The sequence below is a fragment of the Zeus faber genome (genome assembly GCF_960531495.2).
Source record: "Zeus faber genome assembly, chromosome: 4".
NCBI classification, from domain to species: domain Eukaryota; kingdom Metazoa; phylum Chordata; class Actinopteri; order Zeiformes; family Zeidae; genus Zeus; species Zeus faber.
In genome coordinates, this window is record NC_137191.1 from 19,472,484 (window position 1) to 19,492,886 (window position 20,403).

At 40.8% G+C, this 20,403-nt stretch overlaps 1 protein-coding gene across 1 annotated transcript in view; it reads right to left on the reverse strand.

Moving 5' to 3' along the window:
• Positions 1–2,556: 2,556 nt before the first annotated feature.
• Positions 2,557–20,403, reverse strand: part of gstcd (glutathione S-transferase, C-terminal domain containing) — a gene marked incomplete at its 5' end in the record, with an annotated part of 37,464 nt that continues 19,617 nt past the window's right edge. The window contains 7 exons of the mRNA XM_079999465.1: positions 2,557–2,813; positions 3,855–3,924; positions 6,247–6,277; positions 9,347–9,480; positions 15,592–15,720; positions 18,213–18,257; positions 18,550–18,665. Coding sequence (XP_079855591.1) covers positions 2,656–2,813; positions 3,855–3,924; positions 6,247–6,277; positions 9,347–9,480; positions 15,592–15,720; positions 18,213–18,257; positions 18,550–18,665 — 683 coding nt within the window. The 3' untranslated portion in view covers positions 2,557–2,655. The remainder of the gene's footprint in view (positions 2,814–3,854; positions 3,925–6,246; positions 6,278–9,346; positions 9,481–15,591; positions 15,721–18,212; positions 18,258–18,549; positions 18,666–20,403) is intronic.

Here is a 20,403-nt window from a genome sequence, read left to right on the forward strand (position 1 = left end):
CACCGGTTGTCCTTCCTTGGACCACTTTTGGTAGTGGTACTAACCACTGCATACATTGGAGATGCTCTGACCCAGTCGTCTAGTCATCCTAATTTGGCCCCTGTCAAAGTCGCTCAGATCCTTACGCTTGCCCATTTTTCCTGCTTCCAACACATCAACTTCCAACAACTGACTGTTCACTTGCTGCCTAATATATCCCACTCCTTGACAAGTGCCATTGTAACAAGGTGCTTGATGTTATTAATTTGACCTATCGCTGTTTTTTTTTTTATTATGTTAACATTTCTGTCTGTGTCTCTGTGTCGGAGGGCATTGAAAATGCCACTCGGGTGGTGTGTGGCAGGCGGATCCGCCACAGGGTCTTTGAAAAGTTTCTACATCTATGCCATCAAGGGGACTCCATCATACCACATAACTTGAATTCCTATTTTCTATACACGGTGAATCTTGTCAACTTCCTTTCCTTTCATGGACCGTTTAGGAAAGTGTTGAATAAAATTGTTCGGAAGTCAAGATGTCTACTCGATCCAAAAAAATATTCTGCAGTTCTCTAAAGAAGCTATGCACTGTATAAAATATACTGATTTTGCAGGGATGTTATCTGGAACCACGTCAAGATCACTGTATGGGTTTCTTTTTTTTTTTAGGTGATTAAGATGATCCTGTTCCTGCTACTTGTCAAAGTTAGGTTTTGCTGCTTTGCACATTCATCTGAACCTCTCTGATGCATCCTTTGTGCATTTCCTCCACTTACCAACCAAAGTGATGTCCTTATTATGCAAACCTCGACCTCTTTGCCCCAGTGCCTTACATGTGATCACCGCTGACAGCTCCTCCACCGTCACCGTCTTATACCAACACATCAACCCGGGCATCCCCGTCCATCAGGAATGATCACCACCGTCTGCTTTTCATTTCTCAAGTGAAGGTTTAAAAGCTGCCTTCATATCTCATCACGGTGCTTCAGTTCTGAAATCGATGGTGTCCATCCTGACTCTCAGCAGAACCTTCTCCTGGAAACTCCTTGGATAAAAACATTTAGGTTTGACTGTTTAATAGTTTCGCTTTGGGATTGACTACGCAGTTATATTTGTGTCGTATCTGTACTTTTGTGAACAGGGCATAGCTCTAAGTATAGGTGTTGGATGTTTTCTGTTGAAATAACGCTGAATTAACCTTCACTCTTTTTGGTGAATAAAGCCTGGAGTGGCAGATAATTAAGATGATTAAACTGACCTCATTTTGAAAGTGAAAATGAATATTTGGTTGTAATTTTATTTTCTCCTTGTAAGATACCTCGTACCACCAAGAGTTGATAATTGGAAATTATATGTGCAAACCTCTGTAACTACTGCATATTTATTAACTAATTTAGGAATCATATTCCTTCCGCTTTTGTTTAAAAGGACAAAATGTTCACATAGTTTGGCAAAGACACCAGTATGGCATTTAGTGCATTTTCATTTGCTATGCATCTTGTTAGAAGGCAAGTTTTGTTAAAGGCAGATCACATGAAGGCCACAGGAAACTCAATTTAAATCATTTCTTGGGAGGAATACACATGATCCGGTGTACAAAATGTGTGCAGTCGTGAAAAGCATCACATTTTGTGATTGTGTTTTTGCGAGAGATGCTATGTTGGAATTTTCTTTTTGTATGCCATTTAAAGTAAATTTACATATGTCACATTAGAATCCAACAGGGTCCTCATTTACTAAAAAGACTGAAGAGGAGCCAGAAAATAATGTTGTGCAATAATTGAAGTGTTCAGCTCGGCAATAGCACACTTTCGAGAAATAAAATTCTCACCAATATTCGTTTTTTTGGTGTTACAGCTCAACTTGAGATATAAAGTATATCATAGTGTATCAGTATATATTTGATATATCTATGTCAAAAATGTATGTATGTATGTATTCCTGTCTTTCCCACATGCACAGATGAAGTATTATGAATTGCTGGGAACATTTGCCTACTTTCTAAAACCTTTCCCTGACCTTCAGTATTGAAAGAGTCAGATTTATGGGCTCTTTGATCCATCGCCCACCACACCGGGTGCCACGGCAGCGAGCCTCCGAGTGTGGTGGGCGATGGGGTGGAGATGGACAGATATTCCTTGAAAACAAAACTGGTGTTTTAATCGCGTAGTTTTGTAGCGTAGCGTACAAAACTGAGAAAAACAAAGAAACATAACGGCCACTCGATTAAATTGCTGCTGGACAATGGCCCGGTTCGCCTTTTTTCAATGTCGTCTCTGAAACAGACAGAAAAATCCTGCGGCTTTTCCAGCGTCATCACCTCAACCATCTGAGTTCCCAGCTGCAGCTGATGCTACGCCACACCCCTCTATCCGGAAGGTCACACTTTGGAGTTTCCTGTCGCTCTTAAGTGATTTGACAAAGAATAGATCCACATGGGAAACTCAATCATTATCCATGGAAACTCTTGAAAAAGTAATTGTCTGAAACAAACAACATTTATTTTCACAACATATCATTTCAAAAACAACAAAGGCAAATCTTTAAAACAATTTCAATAAAAAATACCACTGTCGCTTAAAAAAACACAAGCAGTCAACGCATTCATTCCCACAGAGTCCCAATTACAGAATGTACCCGTCCCTCTGATTGGTCAGATCTGGTTGGAGAGTCTCGGTCAGTTCTCCTGTAGCTTTTTACCTCCGGCCACGCCGACCAGCATATTGTTCTTTGGCGAGCAGCTCTCGGGCTCCATGGTCATCACACGTACAGAATACCCATGAGCCTCGGTGGCCCAGGAGCGGTCAAGATCCACCAGGCCCATGCAGCGCTTACCTGGAAAGGGCAATTTGAAATGTAGGGTTGAAATATAGTAGTGTCAAATTAGTGAAATGTTGGAGAAATAAAGTTGAATAGCGTCATTAAAGTATTCCAGGGTGCCTGCAGGCATCACTAAGTTGATGTTTTCTAACAAATCATTTCTCTCTCATTCAATTAAGTATTACAGGCAAGTATTTCAGTTTAGTACTATATATATGGTATGGAACAGAGGTAAGTATTAGGTAGAAACAGGGTAGTCTATGAACTAAATGAGTCTTAAAACAAATGTTGACTCGAACTTGACTGATTTCCCAAATTCTAATTTCATGACTATTTAATGACTTTTAGGGCCATTGTAAAAGAATAAATAAAATTTAAAAAATAAAAATAAAACAACAACCAAAACAAACCAGAATTGTTAAGGACCTGCAGACACCCTTGAATTAACAATTAGACATTCAAATTACTAAACTGTACTCTAAGAATTTCTAGGTTAAAGTGCAGATTGGGCCAGATAGAAGATGTAACCGCCACTGTGCTGTGGGGATTTGTCCTGCCAGGGCTAACAGAGAGCCACCGGTCGGCCCAGAGCAGATTAGGAGCGGGAGGGTTGGAAGATGTTAGTCTTAGAGTTGGAGGCCGGTTAATGGACAGAGCAGGAGCTGCTTGAGGTGGCAGGTACGTGTAAGAGGGCTTCAGAGTGATGAGGAGGTGGAGAGGGCATAAACATAAACACACACACACACACACACACACACACACACACACACACACACACACACACACACACACACACACACACACACACACACACACACACACACACACACACACACACACACACACAGTACATATACACACAGTATATATAATGTCTGATAAGATTGAGAACTATCAGCGTGACGAGAGACTCCCCTCAACAAAATGAAAAGCGCAAGGTGAAGCCCAGGGGATTCAGGCTGACACAACACTTGTGAAATCGACATCAATGACCTGACAGCGTGAAAGCTGTCAAAGAGATAAGTGATAGTTCTGGTCCGAGGTTAAGGTTGTTACCGATCAGTCGTCTTTCGGGAGGGAGCTGGACGGCCGTTTGGTCGGCAAAGCGGCAAAGGACCATGTGTTCCTGGTGAAAGGGGGAAAAAGAGAAAACACATTGCTGCAGGTGTCTTCTATCCAACTGTTACAAAGAAAAGACGCTCAGTGTCAACATATTAGACAGCCACCGTTCAAGTCAAGCTAATACAGTAGCATAGACCTACATTTGATCGAGAACTCATTTCTACTAGAGCAGTGAGTTTAATATGCTTCCTGTTAACACACACATATTCATATATACTGTATATTTTGTTTATATTATTTTGTTTTTTGTAGTGTGTGTATATGTATATATACAGTATATATAACATATACATACGTATACACAACAAAAAAGCAAAATAATATGTAAACAAAATAATATATAAGCAACATATGTATTTGTGAGTGTGACACACACACACACACACACACACACACACACACACACACACACACACACACACACACACACACACACACACACACACACACACACACACACTTTTTAAAAATATTTTGCACAGCCCTTGTAGTTTGCCCTTTATCTGCACTGTACTTGTATGATCGCCATGACAAATAATGACCCCTTAATCTAGATAAACCTCCCAAAATGATAGCCAGTCCAACTGGCTTTCATTATATTGAATAAACCGAAAGACAATCCGAACATTTCTAGGGTTAAGTATCCTATAAACCTGCCATTATTTTAGATTTATTTTATAGATTTGAGACCATACACCAATCTGTATTTTCTCCTGAAAGGCCAGAGCAGGAATTTTAGAGCCTTTTCTGTTCTTGTATTGGGACCCTGGGACTGTGGAGAGCGGTTAGTCGCCGCTTTACTGCCTCCACTCAAAGAGTCTCCAGGTCTCCCCCCATGGAATCCACACTGATTTCCAGGCCACACGGCAGGTTCTCCCAGCACTGATATCTCAAATCCTTAGGCCTCCTCTCCTGCTCTGCATTCCCTCACCCCTAGCACAGTGACTCCATTCAGCTGGTTTAAGCAGAACAACTTGCACAATGAAATGCATTATCGAATTATATATATAAAATACTAGTATGTGGGAATTGAGAGTAGAACTTTAAAAGATACATTAGAGCTTATGCAGCTGGATCTTACAGGCGTCAAACACAGTTCGCCGTTTGAGAAAAATAAAAACCACAAAAGGAGGGAATGATTGGGAGCGTACTTGTATAAACAGGTGGATAAGCCGGTGGAATCTCGGCTTGAATTAATGGCATTCAGACGTTCAGCGTTTTATGGTAATGAGGATGTCTTTCATTTTTTGGGTACAGATGGCAACAAGACATAAAGAGTAATGCCTTAAACTGCAGAGCTGTTAAACATCAATCCAAGCAACGTAACATTCTCTGTTGCCCAAATTTGCAAATCCCTGTGGAGGCTAAAAAAAGGATTTCAGAGAGTCCCTTTTTTGTGCCCTATGTTCACAGAGGTAATGGAGGGAGGAGGGAAATGAGTTTTGTGACATATTAACTCGCTAGCCTGAGGTTGCGGGGACTCGGACCGGCAGCGACCTTTGAACTAATTTATTCGCGGGGGGGGGTTGGGTCCCATTCCACATTTTAGGTTCTCCTTCCCAGAATGCAGTTTTGTTTTGGGTGACCAACTGAGGATCGTTGAGACTGGACTGTGAGAGGTCGTGTAGACGTAGGGGTAGAGGAGAGACGAGGTTGAGTTCAGGAAAAGGTAGAATATAGGAGAGGTAGAGGTTGAGTTGAATATAGTAGATGTAGAGTAATGGTAGAGTAGTTGTATAGTAAGGGTACAGCATAAGTAGAGAGCATATTCGATATTGAGCATGTGGTCAAATTTAGTGACACAGCTGACCAGATGTTCAGGATTAACCTTTGACGTGACAAGCAACACTTGGTTAATACACCATTCTGTTTTAGAATATGAAATTCAGAAGATGCGGAATTAGCCATTTGAGACAGCGAGTAATCACCACTTTTTAGTACAAATCCCTAGAATACAAAAATGCTATTTTTGCTGGTTTGATAAATGAGTCATGAAAATGTGCTCTCCGCTCTTCACTCGTTCTGAAAGCAGCGAGCATTCGTTCCGGCGAACGCCTAGCACAGAAACGTTAACATTTGCACTCAGGGAAATTAAATAGCTTTCATTGTATCGGAGTCATACACATTCTAAGACAAATGAGTGAGATTCTTTCGAAAAGATTGTGATCTTTGAGGAGGACGCCTTTCTTGCTCTCTTCATTAAAACTATTGAAATCAACGTGACGCACGGGCCTATTAAGAACCGGAGTGGTTCACACTTCGTCCTTGACACTTTTGTTTTTGTGTAAATCAATAGATGTCATTAAAGCACATTTCGCAGGCATACCTTATAACTCAAGGTCTCTTGGAACCTCTGGCTGTATGGGAGAGGAAAAAAAAAAAAGAGAGAGAGCGTGAGAGAGCAGAATGTTAGAAATTTTTGTCATGTTCGGTAATACAAGTTCACTTGTAAAACTGGGAAAGAGCGCATCTCTATCCTCTAGGAACAAGTGCTGAGCGGAATGATTTAATCGTTGTAATGTTTGAAAGCGCAACTCTCTACCTCAACTAATTTTCCTCCAGGTAAAACGAACATTAAGAGTCAGTTAGAGCAGAGTTTTTCCCCCACCACTGCGGCGCGGCACACTAGCGTGCCATGAGAGCTTGCCAGGTGTTTGCCAGGAGTGAGATTTGAAAATGTTTCAAATTCCATTCAAAGAAATGTACAAATGCAAATTGGCACTAGTGTCGCAAGATCGAAATTGCAAGGCTGTATTTAGTCATCCACGCCATCTGGATTACAAACAAGTTTAATCCTGAAAGTGAGAACTATTAGCAGGAAAGGCTCGACTCTTTTTTGAGATTCGGTTCTTGACGAGGCACTCAGAAAAAAGGGTCGTTCGTTTTTCTCTCTTTTCACACTTGTTATTTCTCTTTATTTTGATTGAGCAGAGCGAGGGTGCGCGAGGGAGGACTTCCAGAGAATAGGAGTCAGAAGAGTAGTCTTTTAGTGGACTGTGAAAGTACAAATTATGCCAAATGCCTCTGCCTTTTTTGCCTTACTAATTTAGTCCTCTGTAATTTTTATTCAAAAGTTTTGTATGAATTGTTTACGAATCTTGCATCACTTACTCTTAGTAGGTCATAATAATAAGCACATTTGAGTACTATGTGTTTGTGATGTTTCTAACAGGATAGTCTTGGCCTTCTCCAGCAACAGTGGTGTGCTGTGGGATTATTTAATTATAAATAGTGTGCCACGGTAGAGAAACAGTTGGGAAACAATATCGTTGGTCGGGTCCAGTCAGGTCACTGGACACACACTTACTGTATCTTTAACTTGGCTAGTTACAGACTTCCTACGAGAGTGTCTGTCACGGTGGGAAAATGTCACCTTTCACCTCATAAACACCTTGGGAGGTGCGTGGAATGTAAGCACCTGCAGAATCTCCATGGGAGTTTCAGGAACATAACCTCGGGTGGAAGCACTAAAAAAAAGTGGCGGCCAAAACTGACACAGTCAATCAGCCTTGAATTTGAATGTATTAGATCAGGGGTCGGGAACCTTTGGCTCGCGAGCCAATCATGGCTCTTTCGATGACGGTATATGGCGCGCAGACAATTTTGAGCTAAAATTTTTCATCACAATTAACAAGTAATAAATAATTATTCTGTGTCATTTGAAAGTAAAACTGGTAAGAGAAATTACAAATTTGAAAATAAAATTCTAAATATAAATGTTGCGGACAAAGAGGCGTAGTCAAGCACCGGCTGCGGACCAGAAAAAGACTCCGGGGCACCTTTTACTCGGCTCCCTGCCCCTCCTGGGTCTCTGTTCAGGCGCCACTTGTGGGAGTCTCTGCCCACAGGTAAGGGTTTAGGGAGGGAGACGGAGTCTTTCTGGCCGTGGTGCACCGACATGCGGCATGCAGGCCACAATTATATTTATAACCTTAGGATTATTATGATAATTGTGGATAACAATTATCCTCTTGGGCGCAGGAGGAATGGCGTTCCACTGCTGGGCTGCTTATGAGCCCGTGCGCCAATCCCCTCTGTAAGACAGACAAACATGAAGAAAACTCCCTGCCTCGAGTCGGACCAATCAGCTGAACACAAGTGGACAGAAATGGAAAAAAACTTCGATATGTATGTGACAAATAATGTCTTGAACTTCAACCTGAAGACCAGCTGATTCTTAAAACTTGGAACGAGCTTCGCGTCACATACCACACAATGCAGCGTGTGAGTATTTCTGTATTGACCATGTTTGGCTCTACATACGCATGTGAGCAGTCTTTCTCGCATCTGAGAAACATTAAGAGCAACCTACGCTCACGTTTAACTGATGGAAGCCTCAACCCCTCCATGAAGCTTAACCTCACCTACGTATGAAGCAGACTGCAAGGCCACCAGAAAAACCATGCAGCGCCAGAAGTCGCGTTAATGGTAAAAAGTATTTCATTTATTATTGCTTTGCTACAGTATAACAAAAATATTAAGAAGAATAAAGAGAAATGTATTATATATATAGCACTTTTTTAAGTACTCAGAGATGTGTTATAGGTTAAAAATGTATGCCTTACTTAAAAAAAATGCACGCATTAAGTTGCATTCAATTTTATTAAATATTATATGGCTCACAATGAAATACATTTAGAAATATTTGGCTTTTATGGCTCTCCCAGCCAAAGAGGTTGCCGACCCCTGAATTAGATGAAGTCCTTTGCTTTTCCTTCCAAACACTATTGGATTGTTAGCTGCTGCTGCTGGACCAACAGTGGAGGTTATGGCGCAAAAGAAATGTGTGCATATGTGTTCATTTAGTTGTTGCTTTGTGTGGGTAAGAGAGAACAATTGAAAGGGAGGAAAATAATAACGATTAGGGCTGTCACAGTCATGAACTTTTAGTTGACAAGTAATTGTTGTGCAAATAATTGATACTGACATGTAGCTTATACTGTTCATGTTATGCCACGATCACAGTATAAGCTTATAACAGTGTAATAATACACATCCATCTTATAGGAGAGAGCATTGGAACATACCAATTAAGGTAGACTCATTTAATTTGCTAATCAAATTAATTAAGTTTGTTAATTAAACTAGTTAATTTGCCTCGACCGAAATAACGGAAACTCACGTAATTCCAATATTTATTCCTGCATTTCTAACATTGGTTTAAAATTTGGATGAAAACATGAATGTGGCGACTGACGACTTTAGAAAATCATCATGATCAGTTTACATAACTGCGATCAGGCGATAATGTAATAATCAGGACAGCTCTAATGAAGATTACATAAATTAAATTTAAAAATAAATTAAAACGAGAGGTGGGGAGGGATGTAATTAAAAACAGGGTCTAATAAGGAAGAAGCGATGTTGGAGACAATTAGAGGAAGTGAGCAGAAACAAAGAGACGGACGTGCGGCGGACGAGCGGACCTTCTGGGGAAAGTGAACTTGAGAGTGTTCTGGATGAAGCCATAGCAACAGGGACTGACCACGAAGTCGGCTCCGGCCTGGACGCAGTGCTCCACCACCATGTCCGTAGCAACCCCACACGCATGCAGAGCCACCTGCGAAAAAATGACAGCAGTGTTGCATTTTGCATTTTCTGCATTTATCAACAGACAGTGGTCATTATTCAGAGATAACAGACTGCTGATTGCTGCCATTGACCAATCAGAATAGAGTATTCTTCAGAGCTGTGTAATAATACACACCAACAAATCTTTAAAAGAATCTTACAGAGAACTCAATCAGTCCCATCGATATATTCTAATGAGAATAGTGCTTCCAAGTACATCCGTCCTCAAGACGCAACACTCCGAATGTTAGAACAAACAAAGCATATTGGTGTATTGGGAGCCGAGACACGGCTGCTCCAGGACTCCTATTGAGTGGTTAAACTGTGCGTGACAATTGGTATCTCGCTATACATTAGCCCTGGAGTGGCCACATATTCAATAATGAAGAAAGAGAGAGCAGCCATCCCCGCAGCCAGCCTCGTTTCCCCGCTCGAACTAGCAAGCAACTTTATTACTTCAAAAACCCTATAAATTTCCTTTCAAGGGGGAGCAGGAGTGTGATTCATCATTCTGGAATTGTAGTTCTTGATATTCTGCCGGTTGTCTAAATGAAACTGTTCATCACGTTGAGAACGGCATCTTAGATATACGTATCAATATAAAACCAGTGCAAACGTAGTCTGGGTTTGTTCGAGCTGAAAGCCGAAGCCTCCCATAATTGTGGCATTGAGGTTTTCCAAGGAGTTGTCACTCGGCGCCCGAGGGTCTGGAGCTACTGTACGTTGCCGTGGCAGCGATGCCACACACGCACACTTTAGACGAAAGCTGGGCCAAGATCCACTGCTGCTTCACAGATTAATGGTCAAAACAGACTTAAATCCACCTCTTTGCTGCAAAACACCCATTTTATTGTAGCATTAGTTTTAAACATTCAAAGAGACCTTTCCAATTAACTTTAACATTGACTGAATGACAATTCCATAGAGACAGGCGACTTGAAATTAGGCATTTATTATTACCATTAAGACACATAATGTAAAATGTTAACATTTTGCATTGGAAATAATTTAATTACCATCATTTTTAATAGTTTTTTTGTTTTGTTTTTAAAGTGCTTGGCTAAATTTCCCAACAGTGGAGCTTTTCTCTGAAGCAAATGCTCTCGGGAAACACCTGGACTGCGCCAAACCTTCTGCTCAGCCTTCATGGAGGGTGTTTACTCCAAACTTGACAATTAATTCCTCATCAACTATGATTAACTGTACCTCAAACCAATTTTAATTAACATGGGGAGTTACAATTAAAAAAAAAAAAAAAAGGTTTAAAATACAGAGAAAAAAACATGGAGAGTTCTATGTAGTTAGTGCACAATTGAAGTTCACGTACCGAATGTTAATCACCAAAGAATCAATTATTTCCATTTAGGACGATGAGATTAATATGATTTGCATGATAAGATTTAGGATTATCTGAAGCCTTATTATGGAATAACTGCATATAGTAAGTGGAATAATATGCAAACCATTTTGCAAATGGCCCTGAAAATGGTCATGTTCTTTGGGGAGTTTACATGCATCTTTGTGTTCATTCTGTAATTTATTTTTCTTCCGTGGGCTTAAACCAAGATGCCAATTGTTACTGATATTTCAGCACTAGCCCTACAAAAATAGTATTGCGTGAATAACATTCTAAACATTACTTTTCATGTAGTTTCCTATTAGGAAGTGTTTCTTTCCACAATGACTGTACTCTGACACCGCTCTTGATATTGTGTTCCAAAATGAGAAAAAAAGGAGTGGCTCTATTTGTATGAACACATTTGAGGCAGAATCTAACAAACCAGAGTCACATGTAGATCAAATAGAACGTAAATAGTAGTGACTTCCAATATACATTAAACAAGTTATTATGCTTTGTATCTGAAATTGATCATATTTACAGACGTGGACAAATTTGTTGGTACCCTTACAGCTCATTGAAACAATGCTTCATTTCTCCTGAAAAGTGATTATTAAAAATTAAAAGCAATTTTCTCATGTATATCTGCATGCCTTTGGTATGTCAGAGTAAAGCAAAGAAACTGTGAAAATATCTATATAATATAATATATTCTAAAATGGCTTGGACAGATTTGTTGGTACCCCTTAGAAAAGATTATAAATAATTGGATTATAGTGATATTTCAAACTAACTGTTTACTTTAATTGGTATCACACATGTCTTTAATCTTATAATCAGTTATTCAGCCTATTTAAATGAAGAAAAGTAGTCAATCTGCTATTTGGTATCATCGTGTGCACCACACTGAACATGGACCAGAGAAAGCAAAGGAGAGAGTCGTCTGAGGAGATCAGAAAGAAAATTATAGCCAAGCATGTTAAAGGTAAAGGCCATAAGACCATCTCCAAGCAGCTTGATGTTCCTGTGACTACAGTTGCAAATATTATTAAGAAGTATTAAGAGCCAAACTCACTGCACGCGGCCGCAAGAGGAAAATCGACCGGCTTCGACGGCGAATGGTAGAAAAATAGCCAAGGACAACTTCCAAAAAGGTAAACTTGAACTCCAAGGTCAAGGTACATCAGTGTCTGATGGCACCATCCGTCGCTTTTTGAATGACAGTGCGCTCCATGGAAGAAGACCCAGGAGGACTCCACTTTTGAAAGAAAAACATAAAAAAGCCAGACTGGAATTTGCTAAAATGCATATTGACAAGCCACAATGCTTCTGGGAGAATGTCCTTTAGAAAGATGAGTCAAAACTGCAGCTTTTCGGCAAGTCATATCAGCTCTTTATTTACAGATGAAAAAGTTAAGTTTTCAAAGAAAAGAACACCATAACTACTGTGAAACATGGAGGAGGCTCGGTTATGTTTTGGGCCTGCCTTGCTGCATCTGGCACGAGGTGCCTTGCATCTGTGCAGGACACAGTGAAATCTCAAGACTATCAAGGCATTCTGGAGCGAAACGTACTGCCCAGTGTCATAAACCTCTGTCTCATTCGCAGGTCATGGGTCCAGGATACAGGATAATGGCCCAAAAACACACAGCTAAAAGCACCCAAGAATGGATAAGAACCAAACATTGGACTATTCTGAAGTGGCCTTCTATGAGCCCTGATCTGAATCCTATCGAACATCTATGGAAAGAGCTAGGTCATGCAGTCTGGAGAAGGCACCCTTCAAACCTGAGACAGCTGGAGCAGTTTGCTCAGGAGGGGTGGGCCAAACTACCAGTTGACAGATGCAGAAGTCTCATTGAGAGCCACAGAAATCGCTTGATTGCAGTGATTGCCTCTTAAGGTTGTGCAACAAAATATTAGGTTAAGGGTACCAACAAATTTGTCCAGTCCATTTTTGAATATAATTGATCTCTTTAGCAATAATTTACCTCTTTTCACAGTTTCTTTGCTTTACTCTATAACATACCAAAGGCATGCAGGTATACAAGAGAAAACTGCTTTTAATTTCATCACTTTTCAGGAGGTATGAAGTATGAGCTGTAAGGGTACCAACAAATTTGTCCACGTCTGTTTTTTGATTCTTTTCCAATTTATTATGTTTTTCTATTGGAGTAAAGAAAAAAAAGAAAAAAAAAAAAAAGTAAGAAACAAACAAAAAAACAACAACCCTTAAGCAACACCAGTGTTAGTATTGGATTTGAAAAAGTTCTCACATAAGTCTCGGGGCAATGACATAAATTAACTCCCCCCCCTTCCTTTTTTTAAATGGCCCGGAAAAAGAAAAAAACAAGATCAATTGCAAAGCATTGGACCATTAATCACAAGTGATAATGAAATTCAAATCAAACCCTAATCAATAAAACCCTGATCAATTTCAAAGCAGAGGCTTCCTCGTCTCTGGGCCCTGGCAGATGTTTTCTTTAGTACAGAGTAAAGAATGACATTAAATTCATTGTACCCGTTTCCGATCATTAATTCCAAAGTGATGTCAGATACGGACAAACCACAACTCAATTAACTTGATTAAAGGTATGTAACTAAAAATGGGACCATATATATATATATATACACAACGCAAATCAGCATTATGTCAACCTGGAATAGGGATAGCTCTGTGGAGGACTTTGCGATAACAAGTGGAGTGTGAATCTTTAAGTAGGAAAGACCCAATGTAACTGTGTTTTTAAATGAAGCACTATATGTTAGTGTACGCACTACTTCACTCAGCGGGAAAATGGCAGTGGAAAATCAGTGTGTTTTGGAATGCAAACTCCCTCTCTCCAGGTTACAAAACTACCACACACACACACACACACACACACACACACACACACACACACACACACACACACACACACACACACACACACACACACACACACACACACACACACACACACACACAGAAAGAGGGTGGAACGAGTCTCAGTGGAGTAGAAAGACGGCAGCAATAGTTTCTTCTAATTGAAGCAGGTGCATTATATAGAGTTTGAGTAAAGGTAAAGCTCTGAAATCAGAACGAAATATGGCCGAGAAAAAGAAGGTAGAGGGATGGCTTTTCTGAATGTTCGGATTTTAACCGGAAGCCAAACTGCGTGATAAGAACCAACAAAAAACACATAAGCAGCCGCAAATTAAGACCCATTTAGTGATAAATGATCAGAATATTGCTTAGATGAAATCCAGGAGACCTGCAGATGACACGTGCTCAAGCCCAAGCCCAAGCTCACTATCCATCTATCTTATCCCATAAAATGTAAGTTCTGTACTCATAAAACACATAATATGGTTCTTATTGAGAAAATCAAATGTAATGTGTATCATGTTCTTACAAACAGCTGTGTAGAATCAATAGTTGTTAGGTGTTAAGCTTGAGGTATTAAACACGCAGCCATCCCAGCGATGGCAGTGTTAAGGATTTATGGTGCGTTTAAGAAGTAACCGTGTTATATGGCCAAGACAAATCTTTCTATCTTTTAAAGTGGCTGGCAGCCATTTTGGGTTTTACTGCCAACACGCAGAACTTTGCAGAGAATACTCTGAGGAACTTGGGTAAGAAAAGTAAGAATAGAACTTAAGGTTCTTGGCCGCAGCTTTGTTTTTTCATCAGTGAACCAAACAGTGTATCTCGGACCCTGGATTTGCACTGGAGAAAAACCAAGCAGATGTGTGTGTTTTTCTTTAAATATTGCTCTTGGAGCACCTTTGAGGTTCCTCTATCCAATTGTGTGAGATTTTAATATCGAAGCAGGGATGGTAACAGTTCTATTGATCCAAACTGAGTGAAGTGCGAGCTGGTAAAAAAGCTGCTTCACATAAAACAAACTCCAAAATATAACTACTGATGTGGTCAGAATTTCGATTGCTGGAAAGTGATACAAAAATGACTCAAGTGTTTAGCAGTACTTTTAAGGAACTACTACTTTGCAACACGTCAGTCCCCTCCTGAATGTAACAAGCTTTAAAATACCCCACTTCAGAAGGTTTTCAGATCAAGTTTGGTCAACGTCTCATGCATTGTAAACCAAGAGTACGATTTTCAAGGCCGCAGAGATATTCCAGATACATTATACTATATATGCCCCTGTATTTTAAGTGCCCTTGCATTCTAACTGCCCTTTGTTTCATCCTAGATTGTAAGGGTGGCTTTCACCTTGTCATGAATGAAATGATGCAGAAAATAAAGATCATCTGTGGACCCTTGTTTTGTATCATTACATATTATTACCGAGTGACTGTTGGTGTAAAGTTGTGCAAATCATCCACTTTTAAGGTTGTTGTTTTTTGTTTAAAATGCATTAGACTGCATTAAAATGGAGGGTCTTCCCAAGGTGCATTTATCTCCCGCAAGATGCATGTTTTACATGATATAGTTGTGAATTGCACTCAGCTGCTGTGATAGCGACGTAGCGCACAGAGCTCTCCTTTGGGAGAAACAAGGCTGAGTGGGAAGAGGACGACAGGCCCAGTGGGAGGAGGACGCAGACCGTAGGAAGCTGTCGCAGCAGCAGCAGTTTATTGGGCGTAAAGGCGGCGCAGAGAGAGGGGAATGAGTCGTATAAACAGGTTGCGCTCTCTCCCCTGCAGCCCGAGGCCGCAGCCTGTATGGCCGACGTGCCAGGAAGCGCCACCAGCCACGAGGGTTAATAAAGGACACCAAACAGAAGGGTGATGATGACAGGTAACAAACAAACTCACCCCAATTTGAAAAGGTCCGCTGAAGTAGTCCAGGTTGGCCTGGATGAAGTTTATGTTGGTGAGATGCAGCTCGGCACTGCGGACCTTGGCTTTGACCAAAGACTCTTCCTTGTTTTCAATGAGGATTACCTGAAATACAAGAATCAAAGATTCAAAGAGAAAAGAGGAGAAGATCTTCAAATACAAAAAGAATTGAAGTCAGCAAGGCAAACAAAACTAAAAATAAATGAAAACGAATGCACGGAAAGACTAAGTAAAATGAGACGATTTTTTTCTGCGGCAAGGTAAATTTTCTTTGGAGTAGCTCATTAAAAGAAAGATCGAAGACCTTGCTTTCAAAACACTCATGATTTCATGAAGTAAAACTAAAAAAGGACAGGCCATTGAAAGTGCAACAAATATTGCTTTAGTTACACTGCAGCCTTAGCAGTTATAAGCTCCTATAATTCAACATTCGACATGGCGGGTTCCAAGGCTATATATATATATACACGCAATATATACATACATACATACATACATACACACACAGTATATATATACAGTATATACACACACAGACAAGCAGTAAATACACACCCACCCACCCACACACCCACACACACACACACACACACTTTTAGTCGCAAATGTGAGTTGAATTACGCAAAGACCTCATTCAGAAGTCAATAATCATTCTTACTTGCAGCCTCCGCTCAACACTATTCAGAAATAATGGCCAAGTTTTCATCTCCAAGTGAATCTAACACAATTCAGTCAGAGTGAGCATTTCAAAACACTGCAATGCCATAAGCCATTGGGCAAGAAGCCGAGTAGACCCGAGTGAGAAGACCCATGGAGGCTACTCTCGAAAAACTACACACACCTAACACACCTCAATAGATTTCCAATAATACATGTGGAGAAGCATTTCCTAGCTTGCACACATTTTTGGAACTTGTGATTTGTCATTTTTTTGTGGGAAAAAATAAATGCAAATTTAACGGCTTGCTGGCGGACACCATCTCAAATTCAGATCGATTGTTTAGACCACGCAGCTAAGACTGGTGGTCTTTTGGTACATTGTACAACTCAGCTTGCATGAAACACCAAACAGTCGAACACAAGAACATAACACATATCAGACTGGTGGATCGTGTGGGGACTTTATTGTCCATGCAGCTATAGGTGTGGGTTGGAAGGAGTTAATAAGTGTTTTTTGAAGCAGGGTGTCCTGGTGGATGAAGGTCTGTACCTTCTCCCGGGGGCAGTGGTTGGAGGAGGTGGTGGGCGGGGTAACTTATAAATGTTTGATGTGAAGTCATTCCAGTGAGGAGGGGAGCAGGGGAGCTGGTGTACCAGACCGTTCTGGAAGATGCTAGAAGCAGTGCTTCATTTGTAAATCAGGAGGTACCGGAACACAGAGAGGCTGCTGAACCGCGGGTCAAGGGGAGAAAAAAAACGAGGATGATACAAGGAGGATACATCTGAAATAAAAACACTGTTTTTATTTGGAGAAATGAGGACCAGAGACGCGCAGGATCGCTCCCTCTCCATTACGCATTTCCCGGTGCTGCCGTGGAACGCAACAAAACCAGAATGCCTGGGGCACAGACAACACCTCGGTGCTGCTGTGCTGAAACGAAACGAGAACGACAGATAAAAAAGGCGGAGCGCAGCGCATCGATGGAAAATATTGTTGCATCTTCTGAGGAGCTGCCGGATCCAATCAAATAGGTTCCGGTCCCAATCTGAGAAGTCCCGGATCGTTTTCCGGCAGGATCCGGCACAAATTAAGCCCTGGTGAGAAGGCTTTTAAAGATGACTCAGTAGGATTGGAGTAGGAGATACAGTATATTACTTGGAATTTCTTGAGTTTGTCGGAGAAGGAAACTCTTTGATTGGATTCTGGCCGCATTCAGGGCCTACACTATCTCTACGCAGATAGCGCCTCAGCAAATACTGCCTGTGTGATGGAAATGGGATGAAACAAAGACTGCTACGACATGAGATGCCTGGCTGGCGAACTAGAATTGACTCAAGTTGTTGTTCTCCAGTTCAGTAAAAGTCAGTTTACTAACTAGAGTCCATCTGCCATCGCAACAACTCAACTGTCATCACAGCAACTGTTTGTTTCCATGTTTATTTGTCCCACTCGTGGTGATTCTCCCCCTCTTGGAGAAGTTATGAGGATTAGTTGTTTAAAGACCAAACCATGGTAAGATGGTTCACCAAAGAGGGGCATGGGTGGTGGTTCTGTGTAACAAAAAGCTGTGCTCTTGTCCTCCTACAGGTCGTCCACAGGACAGAGTTGTTGGAGCAGTTCTTGATGATTAAAGAATGAATAAAGCGTGGCATTGCAGGTTGAGAAGTTGAACTCCACTTGCAGACTAACTCTATCCTAGATTCAATGGCACAAATACTCTGTGTTGTATGGCCAGCAGGCTGACCGCACAGGTTCAAAAAAATAGATAAAAAATGTGTACAAAAAAACAAAATGTAAACCAGATTTTTTTGTATGTCATCAGCCCAATTATAGTGAGACAAGTGATTCATTTGCTCCCAACAAAGAGCATAAATAATACGATTACACAGTTACAAAATAGAGAGAATAGGAAATAGAGTATGTGCACATACGTTACCTGGCAATCTGGGAGTGCATGAGCGAGAACAATCCCAACATGACCCTGGGTTGGCGGGAAAAAAATAAATAAATAAATAAATAAAAAATTAAAAATTAAATACATAAAAATCAGACAATGAGAACATTAAAAGGCTTGTGGTTATGTCTTTCCTTTTCACTGACTCACTGCCCACGCAATGCTACAGTTATGAGCTCTTACCTTCACCAGGAGAGCTAGCAACGCTGTCACATATGTATTAAAGGAAATAACCCTGTGCTTCGTGGGAAGGCTCTCTGGTGTGGAGAATTAGCTGTAACCAGATAAAGGAATCGTTGAATATAATAATTTTACTTACACCTCCACTGCAGAAGTCCACAACAGTGCACCTGGGTCTGGCCAGCTTTATTACCATTCCAATCAGGTTATTCAGCTGCTGTCTCTTCCTCACCGCCCGGACATCTGACATTTTCCCTACAGACAGGAACATAAAGTCCCTTATCAGATCCAAATCAATAAGATGAAACATTGCGAGCTAAGCCTGGAATCGTAACTTTAGCTTTGGAAACTCTGATTATAAAAGGATCTAGCTGGATACTGAATTTGTGCAGGAACCCACTTTTTAAAAAATGTATTATAAAACACAAGAACACTATTTTACCAGTCTCTCATTTATAAATAATCAATTTTACTTTTGTATTTGTGTGAAAAATTCTAAATGTTAAAACTACGTGCCGACGAGGAACACCAGTTGCAAAGGTTCATGAATCTCCCTCATGAGTAAATGAAAAGCGTGTGCTCATACTGTATGCTGCAGAGCAGTTTGCGTTAGTAGATGATGAGTGGATTATTCAACAAAAAACAACTTGCCTTAAATTTATGTAAACAGCATGACGCAGGAAAAAAAATAAATCAAGACAAACAATCACAGCTACTAAAAGACTGGCGAATGTTTGCAGTAAAGTTATGCACAAATTCATTCTGCACCTGGTCATCCATTAGCTGACCCACGCTGATCTTTTGACCTGGCATGGAAGCCATGTCGGCAATGATTGATACAGAAATCCGCAAGCAAAATCCCTAAACATGTTTCCGTTCCATTTCCTTATGAATGTTTCAAACAACACCATCAAAAGAAGCCAGAATTGAGCTTTCCTGACTCTAGCAACTTTGGGCTACTGTGCATGCAATACATGCTTAGTATGTAGCTCATTAACCCAAAGCACATTTCGGCCTTCTGCATCTTCCTCGTTTGCCTTCCAGCACGCCACATCAGCACTCAGCCTCTGATTGCGACAATAAGTGTCTCTGGCCCATAAATCAAGAGGGATGTGTGTTTTTTTTAAATTCAGCCCTCAGTCGACCATTATATCCATATGGTGAGATTATCACTAGCACTTGTGTTTTAAAACAGCTTCTCTGCAAATGCAGACATATACATATGATGAGTGGGAGTGTGAAGAAGTCAGTGGTAGTTATACATACACAAAAAAATAATTGGCCATTGTTTTTCCCTCCGAGATAGCACGAAAAAAATCCATTAAGTTAGGTAGAGAGAATGTTTTGAGTATTTCCCCTACTCTGCTCTTCTTTAGAAAACAAAACCCATCTTGTAACAAACATCCCTTTAACCAGGTGCTACCTTACATGCAGAGGTGGAAAATTCCAGGTTCAGAAAGTAGAAGTCCTGCACTGATTTCACTCAGTAGTTGGACCTCTGGGCTGATGCTAATTAGCAAATCCACATGGTTGACTCAAAATCCTCCTCTTTTCCACCTCTGCTTACTACACTCAGTCCCTTGTTTGTGCTCTAGCTATCTCCAGCCTCCCAGCCCGACTCCCAGTCCGTCCCAGTCAGCCCAGAGAAGATTCACAGACTACACAACTATTTCATGTTAATAAACGTCGCTGTGGAATACTCGATTCTGATTGGCCAATTAGGGCAATCAGCAGTCAGTTATTTCTGAATAATGACTGTTTACCTGCTTTTGCGCCCTTTGTATAACTCTGCCTACATAGTAATGATAACACCACCTAGTGGCACCACCTTGTGAAGTTACAGACATGACAGCTTTATTTCGTAATCCAGATCACCGTGTCAGGGGTTAGTGTGCTCACCTCCCTTAACTCCCTTAACTCAGCTGCTGCGTATATGTATCAAGCCCTTTGCGCGTGCATATGATCAGCTTCTACGGAGACTATGACCATGCTC